At 37.7% G+C, this 19293-nt stretch overlaps 1 protein-coding gene across 1 annotated transcript; it reads left to right on the top strand.

The window, feature by feature from the left end:
- The first annotated feature begins 1052 nt into the window (after positions 1-1052).
- Positions 1053-18846, top strand: LOC136840293 (uncharacterized). The gene is made up of 6 exons (XM_067106977.1): positions 1053-1293; positions 5110-5341; positions 5836-6027; positions 6629-6803; positions 13247-13332; positions 16016-18846. Exons 1-6 carry the CDS (start codon positions 1145-1147, stop codon positions 16298-16300), a joined length of 1119 nt encoding a protein of 372 aa, XP_066963078.1. The 5' UTR covers positions 1053-1144; the 3' UTR covers positions 16301-18846.
- Positions 18847-19293: the final 447 nt, after the last annotated feature.

Below are 19293 nucleotides of genomic sequence, written 5' to 3'. Positions count from 1 at the left end.
AGTACTCAAAGCTTGGTAGCGATCGTATCCGATCTTATTGGGCCTACTTTAAATTCGCAGTGTATTCACGAATATTTCATAATAACTCCTTTGTGGATCATAATGACATTCTCGTGCAAGATTCATTGTTATTTTTATTATATTGTTGTTGGTCAGTCTCGTTTTATTCCCCCCGTCCTCCATTCACAGTAAACAATACTACGGCAGCAGTGCGAACTTGGAATCATGACAAAACAACTGGGTTTCATATTTCATATCATCCCAAAGACTGATGTTGGAAGATGGAACGCCACGCCTGGTGATGGAGGGCTTGATGAGATGATAAGGGAGCACTGCTTTGGTTTTAGAGCTGGTGCTCTCTATAATGAGACTATATTGAAACCTAAGTATTCCTATTTAGATTTCAACAGCCTCGTACACATACGCTATATTATACATACGTACACATTCACGTTTTCAACCTTTCTTTTTCGACTTGGGCTGCTTTGATGCCTGACAACCAGTCTGAATTTACTGTTAACCAAATAAACCAAGCTCGAACGGCAAATGTTATTATACGAGCTAATTCATGATTCAGTGTATGAATAGCCGTTATATAACCAATCTGTCCAAATGATTTCCCGATTTGGAGCGTCCGGAGTAACACTGAAATGTTTTTAATGACAAGATCTGGCTTTGAGTTAGTGAAGATCTGATGAATTTATTAATATAATACAACCACAAATTCGATTTTTTTAATACCAAGTATGGTTTAAAAACGCGAACTTAAGAAATAATACCAGATTTTTTTCTGTTACAGCGCGTCAGTTATAGCCTAGCTGGCAACTGCAGTTATCATGATTTACCGTGGAGTAGCCAACAGCCAACTAGATTTTATTTGGGATCTTTAAATGCCGCAACGAGTACCAATTGATTAGTTGGTTCTTTTTCAAAATAATAAGATATTTTGATTATGAAAGATAGTTCCTGCATTGTTCTGTAATTCATACTTGAATATTTTATTGTGCCAGAATTTTAAAATTTCACCGTCAACGACTTCACTCAGGTGGGTTATCTTATCTGGAAACGTTCGTTCCCAAATCATCATACGAGTTTTCACGTTATCTTCTCGTAGTAATAAGGTCTACGCTGAGGGACTTTCACAATGGCAAGACCCAAAGTCTCCAAATTCGATTGTAGTGATTTGTCCATGCTTTCAGTGGAAGACTTCCTGCATGCAGAGGTTCAGCCACCGTCTTCTGATAGCTCACCTATCCTTTTTCAGCCACAATCCTTTCGGTGGGATCGAGGGAGGTAAGAATGCAAAGGACGTTAACATTGTCCCACTACTCTAATTTAAGCCTCGTTGACACGGGCCTGGTTTAGCAGCCGCTAGGGCTAGCGACCTGTGAACTACCCATCTACTTGCCAAAGTAAAAAAAAATTAGTAAGTTTGCCACTCGCCGGGATAGTGGTAAGTAAAGTTGATGTCCCGGCTACTTGCCGGTCACGTGACCAGCTAGCCCTACAACCGTCCCCGTGTCAACGCCAAGTTGCCGCGTTGCTGGACAGCTTGTTCACAACACTTGTTTTCTTATTATTCTCTCAAATATTTTTTTTTATTTATGTGTGATCACTACATATACAAATATATAAGTTTGCTAGAAATAAACAATGTGCAGATGGCAACTGCAACGTATTACCTGTGTGTTCAGTAAATCGGCGATTGCCTGCAGCACAGCAAAAACTTTGAGTGGAGGCCGGGATCCTGAGGCCTGAAGAAGAATGCAAGTGATGCATCGGTGTATCCTCTGTAGATATGTAAAGGTTCCACCAGACACAGCAGTTCCTCTGACTTCAGCAGATTCATGCGCATATGTCTTTTATATTTTGTAGGATGTTCAGTGGTCAATTCAGTAAGTAGTGTACTGTGACCTCCTAAGCTTTCCCTCCGCTGAAGCCACTTGCTCACCCCAATTGTACGTATTTTCTCCCTATTATTTTTCACAATTATTTTTGACTCGTTTGCCAAAACAACTACAGCATCAATTGCCGCATCCACGTCACTGGGAATCTTGTTGGCTTCTGGCTGCAAAATACTTTTCTACCAAACTAGGGTTGCCATGTCTAACTTGCTAAAGGAGGCCACCCATTTTCTAGAAAAAAGGCCAGATTTAAGGCCAAACTGCTTTCGATAATGAACAAACGCGGTGATTCACAAATTTATGAATTTTTGCTGGGATAATATAAACTTGAGGTTATAATAACTCACCTTTTATTGATGAAATTAGAAAACATAATGCCAATAATTGCTTAGAAACTTGGAAAACATATAATGACAATAATTGTATTTAGAAACTGAGAAAACATAATGACAATATTTTTGTTTAGAAACTGGGAAAACATAATGACAGTAATTGTGTTTAGAAACTTGGAAAACATAAAGACAATAATTGTGTTTAGAAACTTGGAAAACATAATGACAATTGTGTTTAGAAACCTGGTAAACATAATGGCAATAATTGTGTTTAGAAACTGAGAAAACATAATGACAATATTTGTGTTTAGAAACTGGGAAAACATAATGACAGTAATTGTGTTTAGAAACTTGGAAAACATAATGACAATAATTGTGTTTAGAAACCTGGAAAACATAATGACAAAAATTGTGTTTAGAAACCTGGTAAACATAATGACAATAATTGTGTTTAGAAACCTGGAAAACATAATGACAATAATTGTGTTTAGAATTATTGTTGGATTATTTCATCAAATTCCTCACATTCTTTGTTGCTGAGATTACTGGACAGTGATGGGGCTCCTCCAGCAGCTTCCGTCTTTGTCATATACATCGACTCAGCATTTTGTCTGTACCATGAAACTTGTTGCAGCACTTGCCACTGCTAGGAAGATAACTTCTAATTCTCAGTACAGCTTCCATAGTTTGTAATGAAATCCTACTTCATATTTTGCTCTTGACATTTGTTATATGAGAAAAAATCCGTTCCACAAAAGCATTACTCAAGGGAATTGTATGAGCCTGCGAGACAGTTTTAGCTAGCGCACTAAAGCATTTAACTCCTGCTGCATTTTCATAGTTTAATACAGTAACCCAAAATTTAATGGTGTCATTTGGTATTTCTTTGTCACAAAATTCATGTTTCCAGTTTACAAGCATGAGTCTGTCATATTGATGAACAGATAAACAATAGATACATTCGTGCATGAATTGTTCGCAGACATTCGTTGCTTTCGGTGTGAACTCACGCATAGCGAGTATAGTTAGCATGGCTCCTTAGCATAGCGTAGCGCGCTTAGCATAGCATCTGGCGGGAAACGGCCCTTAAGCGAGCATTTGTAAAAAAAGTGGAAACATACCCAAGTAATACGAGGGAAATGATGCCAACGATTGCCTACAGTTAATATATGATATACGATAGCTTTCCTATATGAAACTGGGATAATATATTTATTTTATTTTGTTATTTATTTATTTTTTTTTTAATTCCTGTACTGAAAGTGTACCAAGTATGTTCAGAATTTTTTCTGTTACAATATTTTCCATATTCAGTATTGGTTTTTTTTGTCATGCCATGACGGGGACCTTAGTCTGCGTCCCCACCAAATCCGTCATGTGCGTCCCACACTGCTAATGCTTCTACATACTTCTCGATCAACTGCCATTATTCAAACACGAGTAGCCCCACACTGCGCATGAGCGTGGGTGGCGCCATGTGCGTTAACAGACTGCATGCGCAAGGAACGAAACATTTTGTTTTTAGACGCAGTTGGACGTGCGTCTTCGAACAGTGGTCCACATAAAGGAGGAATTACTTAGTGCGCTGTGTACCGGCGACAGCCAATATGTAATCCCAGACATCGCCAACATAAAGATCAGAATGTGATCCAGAAATTGTGGACAGAGATTGGTTTAGAATTGGAATTTAATTATATCAGTAAGTATCTAATTTGCCCTTTATTAGAGTATTATGATACACATAAGCAAGAACTTTTTACTTTTCCATACTATTGAATAAACAAGACATGCATAAACTGTCCAGTATACTGGTATATAATAAATTAGAAAATATGCATACTGTCTGGAAATTACAGCAAGTAGTTTTTTATCCTCCAACACTTCTAATCTGGGTGACAGTCATAGAGCAAAAGCGCACACTATCACTCCATGACGGCAAGTGCTGCTGAACTGAACTGTCCGTCTTGTTTGTCTGGAGGGGCCGCATATGCAGAAAACGGACATACTTAGAGACGAACGAGGCTGCTTTGGCAGTGTGGGACGCACATGACGGATTTGGTGGTGCCGCAGCCTTGGGTTGTTAGAGGATTTCAAGCTGCCTGTTAAGCTTTCATCTCCTTAATAACCATTCACATATCCTTCACCGAGTTGTCTTAACGGTTGGTTGCTTTGGGAGCAAGTGCACGAGTTGATATAAGGACAGCTTCACCCAAGAGAACATCAATTCCAGAATATATATATATATATATATATATATTGTATATATATGAATAATATATATACACACATATATATATAATTCCATTGAAGAACATCGCTTATGGTTGGGGCTACTGAATCAGTGGATGTGTGTGTTTGTGGATATGAGGGCGCATGCAGAAATACCTTCAGCATGTCGAGTGAAGGTGTAAATCGATGTTTAACGAAGATATAAAGACATTTAATTATGCATAAATAAATCTTCATGATAAATAACTTCAATAACGCTTATCTTCCTCTCAAAGACGAATAAAGACGAACATGGCAGTCACGGACAAACCGAATGGAAAAACTTCAGCTGAAATGAGCATTTAGGACTGACCTAAGAATGGAAGTGAATTTGTATCTGAGGAGGTCAGTGTAGATATAAAGGAAGACATACTGTGGATGCAAATGGAGAGACACTGCACGAGAATGCAGTCCTGTGTCAAAGGAGTATTTTAAAATGTTTATGGAATATGAATGTAGAGTAGAGGCAGATCGGAATGAGGTAAGAATGGAAGGTGTCCTTGTAAAATTGACAATACTTTTGGAAGCGACTGCTGAGGGTACAAGGAGGATCACTGGATGAATGGAAAGGAATATTAGACAATCTTCCGCTTGTTCCTTTTCAGATGGCGGAGTGATTACAAAAAGGGATCCAGAAAAAATGACGAAGGTGGTCGTGGCAGAGGCAGCAGCAGGGGCGGGAGGTCCCTAATGAATCCGAGGAAAGAGGGAGTGAAACCTGGAGTTATGATGACCCACGATCCTCCGCCTCGTCAACCCTTGACTCAGAGATCATTGAATTCAGGGTCCCGTCCTATGGAATCCATACTCACTGTGGGCAGCCAGGAGTTGAAATCTGTAAGTACAAAACATTTATGAGTGGCACCATCTTTCGGTTTTGTTCCAATTTCGTTGTAGCAATGCAATCTGTTTGATACTTTAAAAAGGATAGGTTTCAAATATCACAGACTGCACTCTAGAGTAAATGAGATATCCCAGAACTTATATAGGTCAGTGTACTGACTAGTGATTTATTATATTACTTGCAAATTCTTTCTGAGATTTTGGGAGTCTTAAGTATTTACTTTTACCACTCGGATCCAGTTAATATTTATTTATATATCATGACTTATGTATATAGACATATTGATAACCTTGTCAAATAAAGTATTACATAGCCAAAAAGACATCCCCATTTTCGAGCCCTGCGCATTAGTGATGTTTTAAGTGAAATGGTATGGTAAATATATTAATTTGACTCATGGAGACGAATGAGTTGTAGTTAGTGTGCACCTCTCAAAAGTGGTATCAGGGTTTTTGAGATGACCATGTACTGTATATAATGTTTTTAGGTTAAAGAAAACGCCAGTGCACGCGTTAATGGCGAAGCAGAAATAGACCTCGAAGCTGTGTTGACCAATGCCGTGCCTGAGCAAGAAATCGGCTTTGTCTTGAACCAGAAGTTGCCCGTGGAAGCGGGGCAGAAGTGCCATTTCCTCCCTGTGGAGGACCTGAACGAAGTCAAGAGGAACACGATACTTAAGGTGAGATGGGACTGTCTCTGAAACCGTCAGCATTTTTAGTTTTTTCATTTTATTGTAATGTGCATTTACAATGAAATATTGCTGATGAGTTGCTATTTGCTTGGCCACTTGAGACGCGTTCCTCTAATAACAAAGGTGAAATTTAAGGAGACCATTAATTGTACTCTTGTGAAAGGAAGCTGAATGAAGGCAAGGAGAAAGTGGAAGACAGTAACAAACTTGCTTTGATTGCTGCGAGAAACCTGTGTTGGATGATAAGGTAGCTTCATTAAGATGGAAAACTGTGAAGGAAGTGCATAGCAACATTGTTTATTGGGTATGAAAAATTTAGGATGTCCATATGCTTGCTTATGGTATACAGAATAGTGTGTGTGGGCGAAAGCTTGGCTTATAAAGTCGGTAAAAGTGTATGTGACCCTAAAATTAGCGTTTGAAAGATGAAAAACAGTATCTAAACGGGACCCTTCAGGAAACCTGTCGCTTCTTCCTTCCCTTTTCTTTTCTTCTTTTTCTGATATTCTTCAGGCTTAATTTAAGGCCTTTGCTCTTGAAGAGATATGAGGAATTTCGTCGAATGATTGTCATTGGTTATTTTCTTCAGTTACTGGTGGGGTTCCTGAACGCTGGCGAGAGAGGAGTCATCTACTTGGGCGTCTTCGAGGATGGACGCGTGGAAGGCATCAGTGCAGAGCAACAGTTGATCAGCCAGTTTGTGGAAGGTCTCATGAAAACTGTGCAATTTTATCTTATGCCTCGACTCCACATGCCTCAGTACGGTAAGGAAATGACAAACAATATTTCATTCAAAAGTTTCTTCGCCTTGGCTTTCCTGTAACTTTCAATTACAGGAAAGCCAAGGGAGTGTGTAACAGGTGATTTTTTATAAGGATTTTTAAGAATGACGATCTTTTAACAGTATAAACAACAAGAGCCTTCGCTGACACTAGGAAAGCTTTAACAAACTAAAGCTATAGGGCTCCGCCTGATTTCTTATTTCGTATTGAAAATGGACAGAAAGACTTGTCTGCCCATCTGCCTGCGTACTTTACGTACACACACACACATCCGTACATTCATTCATATATATATATATATATATATATATATATATATATATATATATATATATATATATATATATATATATATATATATATATATATATATATATATATATATATATACACATATACATATACATATACATATACATATACATATACTGTATATGTATTATATGAACAAAGTTACAACCACGAAGGAAAGAGTGAAACAATGAGATGCTAAGTACTCTCGCCTTATTACCAAGACATGGTCACAGCAACTGAAGATATACAGAGACAAGGGCATATATATATGGTGGGTATAAGTCCCAAGGGAATACAAAAAGGTTGGGAGATCACAAAACAGGCAACAGACTAACATCTAAATCTACCTATTGGTAATCCTCTTTATTCTGTCTTTCAAATCCTTCTGAAATCTATGTTTTGTTGGAGGGTCAAAATAATCCTGGGCTTAAATTAAGGTTATATTCCCAGGTCAAATGAATCATAACATTCCAACAAGTTTCTGGAAACAGTTTCATTACTTCGTAATACTACATTGCTTTGTGTCCAATTGGAATTAATTTGCCTTTGAGTATTAAAACTGATGCAACTGACATTTTGATGTAACTATTTTAAATTAATATCTTGGACACCGGATTATCTCGACCGTATTTGGAGTCTGTCGGATTTAATGTCCGTGCAGTATTCTAATCCAGTGAAGTTTGCAGTTACGAAATTTATTAGAAATTTAAAACCGTCTTCCACACGATCGGATGCAGTGATGGTTGAACGGCTGGATACGACGTGATGTGTGTCAAGTGGAATGAAAGTTAACATTTAGAATGACTCACTTCTACGTACCAACTTAAGCAGAAGCTGGCCCTGTTGAACGTGGGCCCCTGGTATGTGGGTATAAATGGGCAATGTGTTATGCCAAGACATAAAATATCCAAAGTGATTTTTGCAGTGAGGTGTATTATCATCATATAGTTTGAATACACATTTCTTTAAAAGCGTCTGGTTGTTTGCGTAATCTCAAGAATTTGAGCTTTTCTTGCAAAAAAAAAAAAAAACAAAAGAAAAAACCTGAAGACAACAAACTTATTTAGAAAGTAACCGTTAAAGTATATTTTAGTTTAACCAGACCACTGAGTTGATTAACAGCTATCCTAGGGCTGGCCCGGAGGATTAGATTTATTTTACGTGGCTAAGAACCAATTGGTTACCTAGCAACGGGACCTACAGCTTATTGTGGAATCCGAACCATATTATGACGAGAAATGAATTTCTATCACCAGAAATAAATTCCTCTAATTCTTCGTTGGTCGGTCGGAGAGTCGAACGCTGGGCCAACAGCGTGCTAGCCGAGAGCTTTACCCACCCCTCCAATGAAGCACTAGTAACCGTATTGAATGCCTTTTCTAAAAGGCATGGACATTAGCCCCATGTCCAGCCATTCTTTATTTATCTGGCCTGGCATCAGCATGATGAGAATGCACGGAAAACTTGAGCTGGTGTCGCCTGGTGTTAGCAATCCGCTGCGCTATCGACGTATTCATGGTTGTCTTTGCTTTTTTTTTTAAGTCTTCAATGTGAATCGCCCATATTGGACTCCTCCAAGTAACCATAGACGTCAGCCTGATAAAGTTTAGTGTGTGAAGATGAAGTTTGATTTTATTTACAGCCGGCGTAACTAGTCGACTTGTTCTCAGATCAATCGCCTTCCTGGTGCTTCTTAGTGGTGTGTAACTTCTGGCTGCATTAAACAGCCATGCAGTACTAATCAGGCCTGTATTGTACTTACCACGCTTCATCTGATTTTCAGCCTACTAGGTTTAGTGTTCTCTTACAGTTCTTTTTTTATATATGACTTTTGGTAGATTCTAAAGGAAATTTGGATTCCGAATTTCTGTATTCCCCTTATGCATGTTTTGCTTTCTTTTTTCTGCTCTTAGGGATCAGCATCAGTAACCCTGTCGGTCAGTCAGTCACGCATGCCAATTCTGGTTTTGGAAGCTTACTCAGCAAATTAAATGTCTTTTGTCTTGTTCTGTATGCGCGAGAGCATATTGTGTGCAGTAATCGCTGTACTGATAACTAATTTAATTAATGATACTTACAAGATGAGGTCATTACAAGCATTTATTGAATGACTGGGATCTTCAATCATCCATCAATTCACTTGCCCAAAATGGGGTTTTAAGCACATGTGGTTAACATGAGAAAACCTCACTTTACAGATTAACAGACAGAACTGTCAGTCCTAAAATTAAACGGCAACTGTTAAGGCTTCTTCATTTAGCTATCAGAATGCACTGACAGGAAACATCTCACTCACTCACCTCGTTGTGAGTCATTACTGCTTGTACCCGACAACGCTAACTTTTAGTATAAAGGATTACAAAATCATATCCTAAGCGAGTTCAATTGGCGAACACAAAAATGTAGATCGATTTTGAATGAAATGAACAAGCCATGCAGTAATTAGACAGTAGCCTTCTTGGATTCATCCAAACATGCTTTTGTATTGCTGAGTATTTTAAAGATTTTTGTTTGCGGTTTTGTGTTGGTCACTTACTATGTTGTCTTTAGGGCCTTATTGTAACGCATTACCCTTCGGAACAGACCCATATTCCCCATGCATTTTATGGCTGACTGTTAACCTATCACACTCTCTATGGCTAGCTTGAATTCCTCTTGGTTTTTATGGCTGTTATGCATGCCGCATGCTGTTCATTGCTGACTGGTGAGTACCGTGTGCTGTTTATGGCATATCATTAGTGCTGCTTGCTGTCTTGGCCATTAATGCTACTTGCTTTTATGAGCATTAATTTGGGGTCCACTCTCTCGAACATTACTTACTAGCTATGGAAACGGTTATCAGAAAAGTTCAAAGCACATTAACACACACGAAAATGATATTTTCCAGCCCAACATGCAATACTGGTATAAAATAAAAGGTAGATCTAATTAGTAGCTGCACAGCGGAGATTTCCTTCTAACTTGACTTTTTCTACAGTTTTTTGGTTGCTAATTATGGATGTATCTTCAATTTTTGTCGCACGAATGTAATTAACCTGTAATTAACCCCTGAAGTCCATCCAACAAGGGGTTTCCATATGCACGTGTACGTCTGTTTGGAATGGTTCATATCCGTCCGGCAAGTGCAATAACTTGTTAACGTATAGGTAACCCCCGGGGGGCCAGTACTAAACACGGCAAAGGGACATTCCATCCCCCCGATGCTAGTACTAAACACGGCGAAATGCATTTAACTCCCTCCTGTTGGCGAATGGCTCCCTCTCGTTTTTCCCCTCCAGAGGGCTCCTCCTCAACGTAAACATGTCCACTCCATTTCTGTGTTCTCCCCCACCCAAAACCCCGAATTCCCACAGTCCCCCTTTACTGTTGAGTAGAGTTAGGAGGCAAATAACAGTTGGCCGACAACAAACAAACACACCGCCAGTACCAGAAGCCCTAAAAATGTAGAAAAAAACCAGTTTCCAAGGTAAAAACAGGTGCGGAGCTAGTATTTAGAATTACCAAATAAAACAATACAGTACTGATATAGGTGATATACTTTTTGCAAAAAGTCACGTGAAAAAATTTAATGGGTGAAGGTTAATTTTCGTGGTCATACCTGTGAAGCAAACACGGGAGCTAGTTTTCCCTTGGCAGTATTCCATTTTCTCTTAAGGGAGTAAACCTAATGTCAGAGAAAACGTATCACCATTTGCCGCTTTCGATGGAGACTAAGGTAAACTGACAATTTAAATACCTTCGTATCGGATAAGTGCCCGTATCTTTAGCCACTTTTAAAGATGTAATCGTGACAAAAATCCTGTTTACTTGTTCAGCTGATATTTAGTTGTAGGTAAATATTCATTAATAAGAATTTCTGATCTGTTCTTTTTCATAACTTTCAGTAAGGAAGGGTTTAAAGCCAGCTACTTGGCTAAAACAACAAACTTCACATTTCATTTTTAATTTTTCCTGGTCAGCGCGATTCGTGGCAAATTTTCATCATGTGTAGACAGTCTTGTAAAGATTTTTAGAAAAATGACATCCATGTGTCTTTTAATATAAAACTATTTCGAAAGTGGTGGATTTTGAATGCAATTTTCTTGAAGTAAAAGAGAATCAGAAAAGGTACCTTAGGTTTCTGCAAGTTTTCGAGGAATATACAGACAAAGATGTGATAATCATGAGTCACGGGGCATTTAGAACTAATTCCTCACAAAACATCCTCAATATTTTTCTTCAGCCTTTGTCAATGCATTCTTTCGGTAATCATGCAGCTCAATTTGCAGTGAACAATGGACTTAGATATTGGAAACCCAGAGGGATTGGATGTTTGATGGGGAAGGCTGAGGAATAAGGTAGTCAGAAAAGTAGTCGTGAGTGCCAGAAGTTCATCTCTTAGATAAGCGTTAAATGGTGACTTGTTGCCGAAATGAACATTATTATTATTATTATTATTATTATTATTATTATTATTATTATTATTATTATTATTATTATTATTATTATTATACTTCGGGTATAGGCCCTCTTTCAAACATGTTTTGTTGAATATGATGGCAGCCTTGGTTGCATTAATCTTGTAGATTATTCGTTCAGCTCTTCTAATTATCCTTTTTTCTTCTTCAGCAACAGAATTGAGTAAAATGTCAAAGTTCATTGTAGGGTTTTTTTATTTATAAAAATATCAAAAGTCGCAGGTAATGGAAATTCCTAGGGCGGGGTCCAAAAACGAGTGCAGGGGTCGTCAGTGCTTCTGGGATCGTAGGTATCACTTGCTGGCCGTGTGGTTTAAGGCGTCCACTGTAGTCCTGAGTGCTTGTCCTTCGCTGGTTCGCGCCCACGGGACGACGAACTTATTATCAACTGAAACATTCCCCTTCGGTAACATATATGAAAATATATTATTTCCGAGGTAGAGCGAATTGGATATTAAAGGACGTTTGTAACTTACTGATTGTATATGAATCACGGTGATGTGATAAAAAGTCATATATATATATATATATATATATATATATATATATATATATATATATATATATATATATATATATATATATATATATATATATATATATAAGCTGTCCAGTATTACATAATTTACTAATTTACGTACGGACGATGCGAACACTAGCATCCAGGTCAGCCTGTCAGCACTGGCTGGTAGTTTATTTATAAACAGTAAAGTCCTCCTGGGCCTCTGTAGGCTCATAGGGCAGGCGCTGAAGAACTAAAAAATATTTTTAGAAAATACAGAAAAGAACGGTTTTGGCATTTCGTTTTTTAAGGGAAAAGTAAAATTTCGTACATGAAAAGAAAAACAACTCATGGACCGGGTTTAGCTCACGATCTACCAGTTGAATAGCCCTGCTACATTGGCTACTCTGCCCGAAAACATTGGCTGCCCAAATCTTGGTGGGTCCCCCCCTCAGTTCCCCGGCTTGTATGCCTATGTTGGTTGCCATCGGCAGATAAAGGTATTAGGGATCAATTGTGAATGTGAAAGATTTCTGTTGAAATACAACTTATGGAAAAGTGACAAACGAGAGATCCAAGTCATAACTGCTACTAGTAGGAAACAGAAACCTACCACCATGAACCACTCTATCTAAAAAGAGATAAGTCTCTGGCAGAAGCAGACATCCACACCAGAGAACAGTATTCTAGTAAAGGAAGCACAAATGACCTAAAACAGGTTGCACTGATTTTATCACAGGTATAAATATATGAGGCCTTACGAACAATACCTAACTTTCGTGCGGCTTTGTGAAACTTTCACTAGATGTTTCTCAGAAGTAAGATGTGAGTCAAAAGTTACATCTAGAATAGTTGAAGCTTCAGACTCATTCAGCAAAGTCCCATCCACCTGAAGGGGAGGATGGGGTGGGAAATCTGTACGAGATCTGCTAATCAATATTGTTTTCGTTTTCCTGGAGTTCAGCCTCATACCTCGACGACTACACCATTCACTGATCCGGTCCACGTCCCGATTGAGGCTGAGGGCCGCTTCATTTCTCATAAGTGGAGACTTTACTTTACTGAACAATCTTGTTTTCCAGGCCATGCGCTTATATTTTTAAATAGTTTGGAAAATCTGAAGTAAAAACGGGATAGTGAAGATCATTCATCCGCAACCTCTTTTCTTCCAGGTGTGCGGTACACAAACGTTCTAACGACATCAGGCCAGATTCTGAACAACCTCTGGATTGTCGAACTCCATGCTGTGCCTCAGGTGGTAAGTAAGCTAGCTGAAATAAATTTTGGTAATCTTGATTTTTTATTTCAAAATAACGTTGACAGGTATGATGGTATTTTGTTAACTGCGCATTCAGACATACAGACTCCATTTCCTTCAAAAATAATAAAAAAAAAGTCTTTCCGTTATGTTTTGTTTCTGTATCTTCTTTTCACTTCACTTCTTCAGTAATAACTGTTGTATTAGTATGTAGTATTCGCAGGTGTGGATTTACATACAAACTTGTTCCTCCAAAGATAAAAAGGTTTGTGTTCAAATACTGTGTCTGTGCAAATATACATGTTCACATTACCTGTGTACTCCTGTATGCACACATACAAAAGGGAATCTTACGAAGTTGTTTTGTAAACTGATCATGTTTTTGAATACCAGATTGTTCTTACCTAACCATTGTTGCATTTGTTTATACAGAAATCTGGACTCGAAAACAACTGTTGAGAGTACTGTGATAAGAGAACAGGCTAAAACTTAATCTCGACTAAGTTGCATACAACATGATGAGTAAATATGTACAAACTAATATAGATATGTCTGTGGAACACAATATGGCTGAGGTCCAACATCGTAGGACGTTCTAGGAAGAAAAGTAGGGACACACAATGATGCCTTTCTAAATTTCATAATGCCAGTGGCAGTTGCACACCATTTAGACAAACCTTGACTGTCCCAGTTACACCAGCGGTTAGAAGCGAACTATGAGCAGCAATGGCTTTTGAATTTACGGTAGCCAAGGCTATTTTGGAGCATCGTTTTAAAAGTCCTCAACCTAACCAAACCTAAGGTACTTTTATGATTACTGTCAGTATAACGTGCGCAGTTGAGAGCAAACTTCGGATGCTGATGATACTGTTCTGGGTTTTATAGTCGAGCCCAAGACTAATGAAGCCCCGTCTCTCTCTGCGCCGTTGAAATCTGGATTACCTCCCTTAAACCTCGAGGTCTCCCTCGCGAAAGGCCCTGAGGAACCTGTATTTGTCTGATGAAGGTGGGATCGCTTCCTTGAAAGGAGATACGATCCTCATTAGACTGAATACAATATATCATAACCTGAAGATCCTTTATCAGTGTAAGGGGGTGCCGTCTTGGGATGTTTAAATCTCTCTCTCTCTCTCTCTCTCTCTCTCTCTAGTAACTGTACATTTGAGTAGACACCTTTTTTCTATTTTGACCTCGGTTTTGTTGATCTATGATGATACGAAGAAAAAAATTAAGTTCTTACACAGTGAATTTTGAAATCTTGACAGATTTGTAGACTCTCTTTCTCTGTTTTTAGTGTCAAACTCCGGAATTCTCTTCATGCTTTTCTCTCCCATTCTCACGTAGTTCCACCGGTTATGGGCTGGCTAACGACATGGGCCTCTGAATAAAAAAAATTTACTTCATGTAAAGGTAGTTCGAGTAAAGAAAATTCACAGATTGAATAGAAATATTTTTGAGCTAAAAGAGATCCAATATAGTGGAAGAAAATAGAGCCAAGATAGATATTTGGTGAGTGTTTCCGCATACTGAATGAAGGCGGCCTTTTCAATTGAATATATTTCATCGCCTTGACGAAGATGTTTCTGATGTTAACAAACGTATATCAATTACAGACATCCCACAGACTGACTGAGGGAGCAGCATTTCGGTAAAAATATTGAGTACACTGAATGAAGATACTTTCGTAAAGATGTTGTATAGGCCGAACGAACATATTTCGAGTAATGATATTTCGTATCGTAAATGTGGCGGAAAAAATATCGAAGCTAAAGCAATCGACCTCCGATTTCTCCCGTTGGATAAATATATCTTGTTCGGCTTCGTTAATCAGTGCAGGCTGTCTGTCACTCGTTAAGCTGTAATGAATGAGTCATTTGTGGTCTGACGAGAAAACGTGACCGAGCAGTTTTAAGAAATTGATTTCAGTCGTTTCGTTGCTAGATTTTTATTTTATTTTAGTATTTAATTTTTTTTTTTGGTTTTGATCGTAATATACTGTCTCATTTTTAAATTTACATCAGTATATTATACAGGTAATAATAATGATAATGATAAGGGCGTTACATTTTTTATAGTTATAATTTATGATTACATCAGTTTGTGGTATTAATTCAGTATCTTGAAAGTAGTTACATTGACATTTAGTCGTCTGTCGTTCTTGTCCTGGACACTCCGAAATGAGGAGAATTATTTCTCTTAGACGATTTACTTTCGGCTGAGTGACAGGCTACACAAGTTGCTCTGTTTAGGAAGATGATCATCTTTACTGACATTGCTAGCATACTCGTCATCATTATTACAATGCTACTGATATAGTTTTTACCAATATCATTATATCACAACCATGCTTTTATCATTACCATTATATTTCATTGTCATTATATTACCACCTTGTGGAAATCAAACCTAGTCGTTACCGTCATTATCTTCATTTTACTAGAACTCTCGTAACCATCATTATTGTATTACCTCTACCACCACCACCAACATCATCATCATCATCAATAGCCTATGTTTACCACTTGGTGTCATCGTCATTATTATTTCGATTATCATTATATTACCACCACAGCAATATCTTCATTATCATGACTTTCACCATAATTTCTGTATTGACTGCATTATCATCATCATCATCATCATTATCATTATCTTCACTAGCTCCCTCTCATCTACTCCACAGCAACACTACTACAACCCCGTCATGGACATGACCTACTTGGTGCGCCACGGCAAGGAGACCAAGAGCCTCCCCTTCAAGGACTTCTGCGACATGGTGGTGGCAGAGGCCTCCAGGTCCTTCGAGCCGGAAATCCAGAGGATGGAGGAACGCATCCGGCGTCTCCGGGAGGAGCTGGAAGCCCAGGGCATCGACACGTCCTCCGCCCTGGGACCTCACCTGTGCGACGACTGCTGGCTCAATGACTGTCCAGTCCAGTGTTACGGGAAGGTTCTCCCAAGCGACTGAGGGGAGTGACTGGGCCTTTGGTCTTTTTCTTATGATTTCGTGAATTCTTTTAACGTTCCTTTTTAATTTCTTGTCGGTTTCGTGAATTCGATTTAATATTATTTTCTCATTTTTATTGGTTTAGTGAATTCGGTTTAATGTCCTTTTCTAATTTATCAACTCGCGAATGATTTCAGTGTCTCTTTTAAATTTCTTATCTGTTTGCGAGTTCCTTTTGATATCCTTTTCCAATTCCTTATTATCGGTTTCGCGAGTCTTTTCATGCCCCTTTTTATTTTCGTATGGGTTTCGTGAATTGTTTTAATTCCTTCGCGAGGGGATGGACTTTCTCCCAGGTGACGACCATTGGTTTTCATCGTCGTTGCAACTTCTAACCTCATTTATTATCTTTATTATTTTAATTTCTTTCCGGGGCAACGAGTTCTTCCCCATGAGCGAACAGATCGTTTTCGTTGTTTTTCTTATTCACTTTCTTCTCGGTATCGTTTTGCATATTTTCATTTCCCTGTCGTGGGAAGAAGTTCCTTAATTTTTCCTCCGCCACGGAATCTCCGTGAGGGACAAAGCAGGCTGTAATTTGATTTTATCAAAAGTGAAAATGATTTTTTCTTCTCCCCGATAGGCGAACATCGCTCCAGCGCCTTCCAATGTTTGTCAAGCGATAAATATACACGAAAATAATTTTATAGTCATTGCTGAATAAACATTTGCATTGCACATATAACCCATTGGTAGGACAATATAATTTTTAAGTTTGAAGTATATTGTATACCGTTAAAAACGGAATGATGATTATGTTCTCCGCAAAATAAGTAATATAATGAATGTACCGAAATTCCAAACTTCTGCTGTGAAACATATTTGGAATTCCATTTTTCGGCTCGGAAAATTACCGCAGCTGGAGTTGCGGAGTTTCCTAAAACAGTGTTTTTTTTTTTTTTTTTAGCCGATTGATGGGATTTATCAGGCGTTATGCTCGACGACATGAGGGCGGGATTATCGTGTAAAAATGTCTGATTCATTCTCATTGATAACTGATTGTCTGATTGGTTTTGTTGACCTGGCGTCGCTACTTCAGTTGAGTTTTCTTTGCCAAACAGTTTGACAAAGGCAGTAGTCAAAGTTAAAGAAATATTTCTTTTCAGGTATCTTATCTTTTCGGACGTAAACTTTTTAGGTAGCTTTTGCTTTGTGGCAAAGCACAGCTGGTCCAGAGATTATCAAAGAAACGTTATACATAAATTTTCTGTTTGCTTCGTCCGTCTTAAAGATTTTATGGTGAATAGAAACTTTCGGTATTTTTCCATGGCAAACATATACATTTTTGTTCCGTCAAGGAGAAATGGCCTTGAATCTTATATAGAATAAATATTTATTTGTTTTACGACGCCAGCCCAGACATTTTCGCGTGTTCTTGTAAAATAACCGTAAACTCACATAAAACTTAGTATTTTTTTATATTTTACGCGTTTCAGGTAGTGTATAAAAATTTAAAAATCTCAAGTGTGAAATCTTTCATACAATTTTCTCTCCTTTTCAAGATAAGATAGCCTTAATGTTATTACCAATCTCATCTTTTCGAAAACCAGTTATTGATATATGCGTAAGATTTTACAAATCAGTACTTCTGTTTAATTTGCCATATTTGTTAAGGCATTACCACTGGAGAAGTCACTAGCGGATCCAGAAGAATTTCATGGGGGCCACCAATTTTTATATTATACATACATACATACATACATATATATATATAATATATATATATATATTAATTTTTTTTCTTCAGCATATCATTCAGTATTTAAGTAGAAATTATGAAATGGACAGCAATGGCGTGTTCTATCGGGAAGCACCGAACCATTATTATTATCATTAAGATTAAGATTATTGTTATTATTATTGTTATTAATTTTTCTCAAAATTTTATTTCTATAATAGATTTATTTTTTCCCATTTTTATATTTCTCATTTATATTATTATTACTTAAATCTTCATTATTTTTCATGGGGGTGGGCACGTACCAAGTGGCCCACCCCCCCAACAATCCGCTAGTGAGGGAAGTAACTCTGGGCCTCCGAGTTGTTCCAAAAGATTCGTGTTGGCCACAGCTCCTCCTCTTTCGAAAAGGGTCCGGATTTTCGTCGTGTTGTTTCCTGTTCAGTTGTGCTCCAGTGAATGAATGCTGTTGTGTTTCAGTTGAAGTTTACCAAATTACTTTAAAGCAATCAAGAATAAGTCGGAAACTGTACTTCTCTTCGGCTAGAGCAGCTGTTTATCTAAGTTGGAGAACCGAGTTAGGCAATATTTTAATTATCGAAACGGCTCTGTTGTAATTTCCTTTTTTAATTTAGCTTTTATTTTATGTTTACTGTGACTGCATAAAATCTATGTAATATTTTTGCAAAGTGCAAAACTGCTGTAAAACAAACTGTTTATTTACCATTAATAAAAAAATGTAGTTTTGTATGAACAGATGTGGTAAGAAAGTATTTAGAAAAGCCATGTGATTAATTTTTCTAATAAATATTTTTATGTAGTGAAGAAAGCGTTTCTTGCAACCAAATACATGCACACACAGCGTATATATATATATATATATATATATATATATATATATATATATATATATATATATATATATATATATATATATATATATATATATATATATATATGTGTGTGTGTGTGTGTGTGTGTGTAACTGAATCACAAAAAATATGGAACGTTATGAATACATAAATAAAGACAAACTCTACGAAGGAAAGAGAAACACTGGAGTGCTGCGAGGCCTTTCGACTGTCGTCCTTTACTTAGCAGACTGAAGAAATGTAAAAATAAGTTTACAAAGAAAGCTCATATAAATGACAGATGGGGATTACAAAGGAAAAAATATGTACCTGGAATCCAACACAATTGAAGAATTAATAGAACAACCAAAACAGGGTTAAGTATTTAAGAGGTTTTACAAAGGATTAGGATCAACCACTCAGAA

This window comes from Macrobrachium rosenbergii, chromosome 7 (genome assembly GCF_040412425.1).
Source record: "Macrobrachium rosenbergii isolate ZJJX-2024 chromosome 7, ASM4041242v1, whole genome shotgun sequence".
NCBI lineage: Eukaryota > Metazoa > Arthropoda > Malacostraca > Decapoda > Palaemonidae > Macrobrachium > Macrobrachium rosenbergii.
This window is presented reverse-complemented; position numbering and strand designations above follow the sequence as displayed.

Bases quoted from the DNA above. Each gene is read 5' to 3' on its own strand.
- LOC136840293 (XM_067106977.1), top strand. From the start codon at position 1,145: ATGGCAAGACCCAAAGTCTCCAAATTCGATTGTAGTGATTTGTCCATG. The intron at 6,028-6,628 runs GTGAGATGGGAC...TATTTTCTTCAG, and splicing joins AGAGGAACACGATACTTAAG to TTACTGGTGGGGTTCCTGAA. The intron at 6,804-13,246 runs GTAAGGAAATGA...CTTTTCTTCCAG, and splicing joins ACTCCACATGCCTCAGTACG to GTGTGCGGTACACAAACGTT.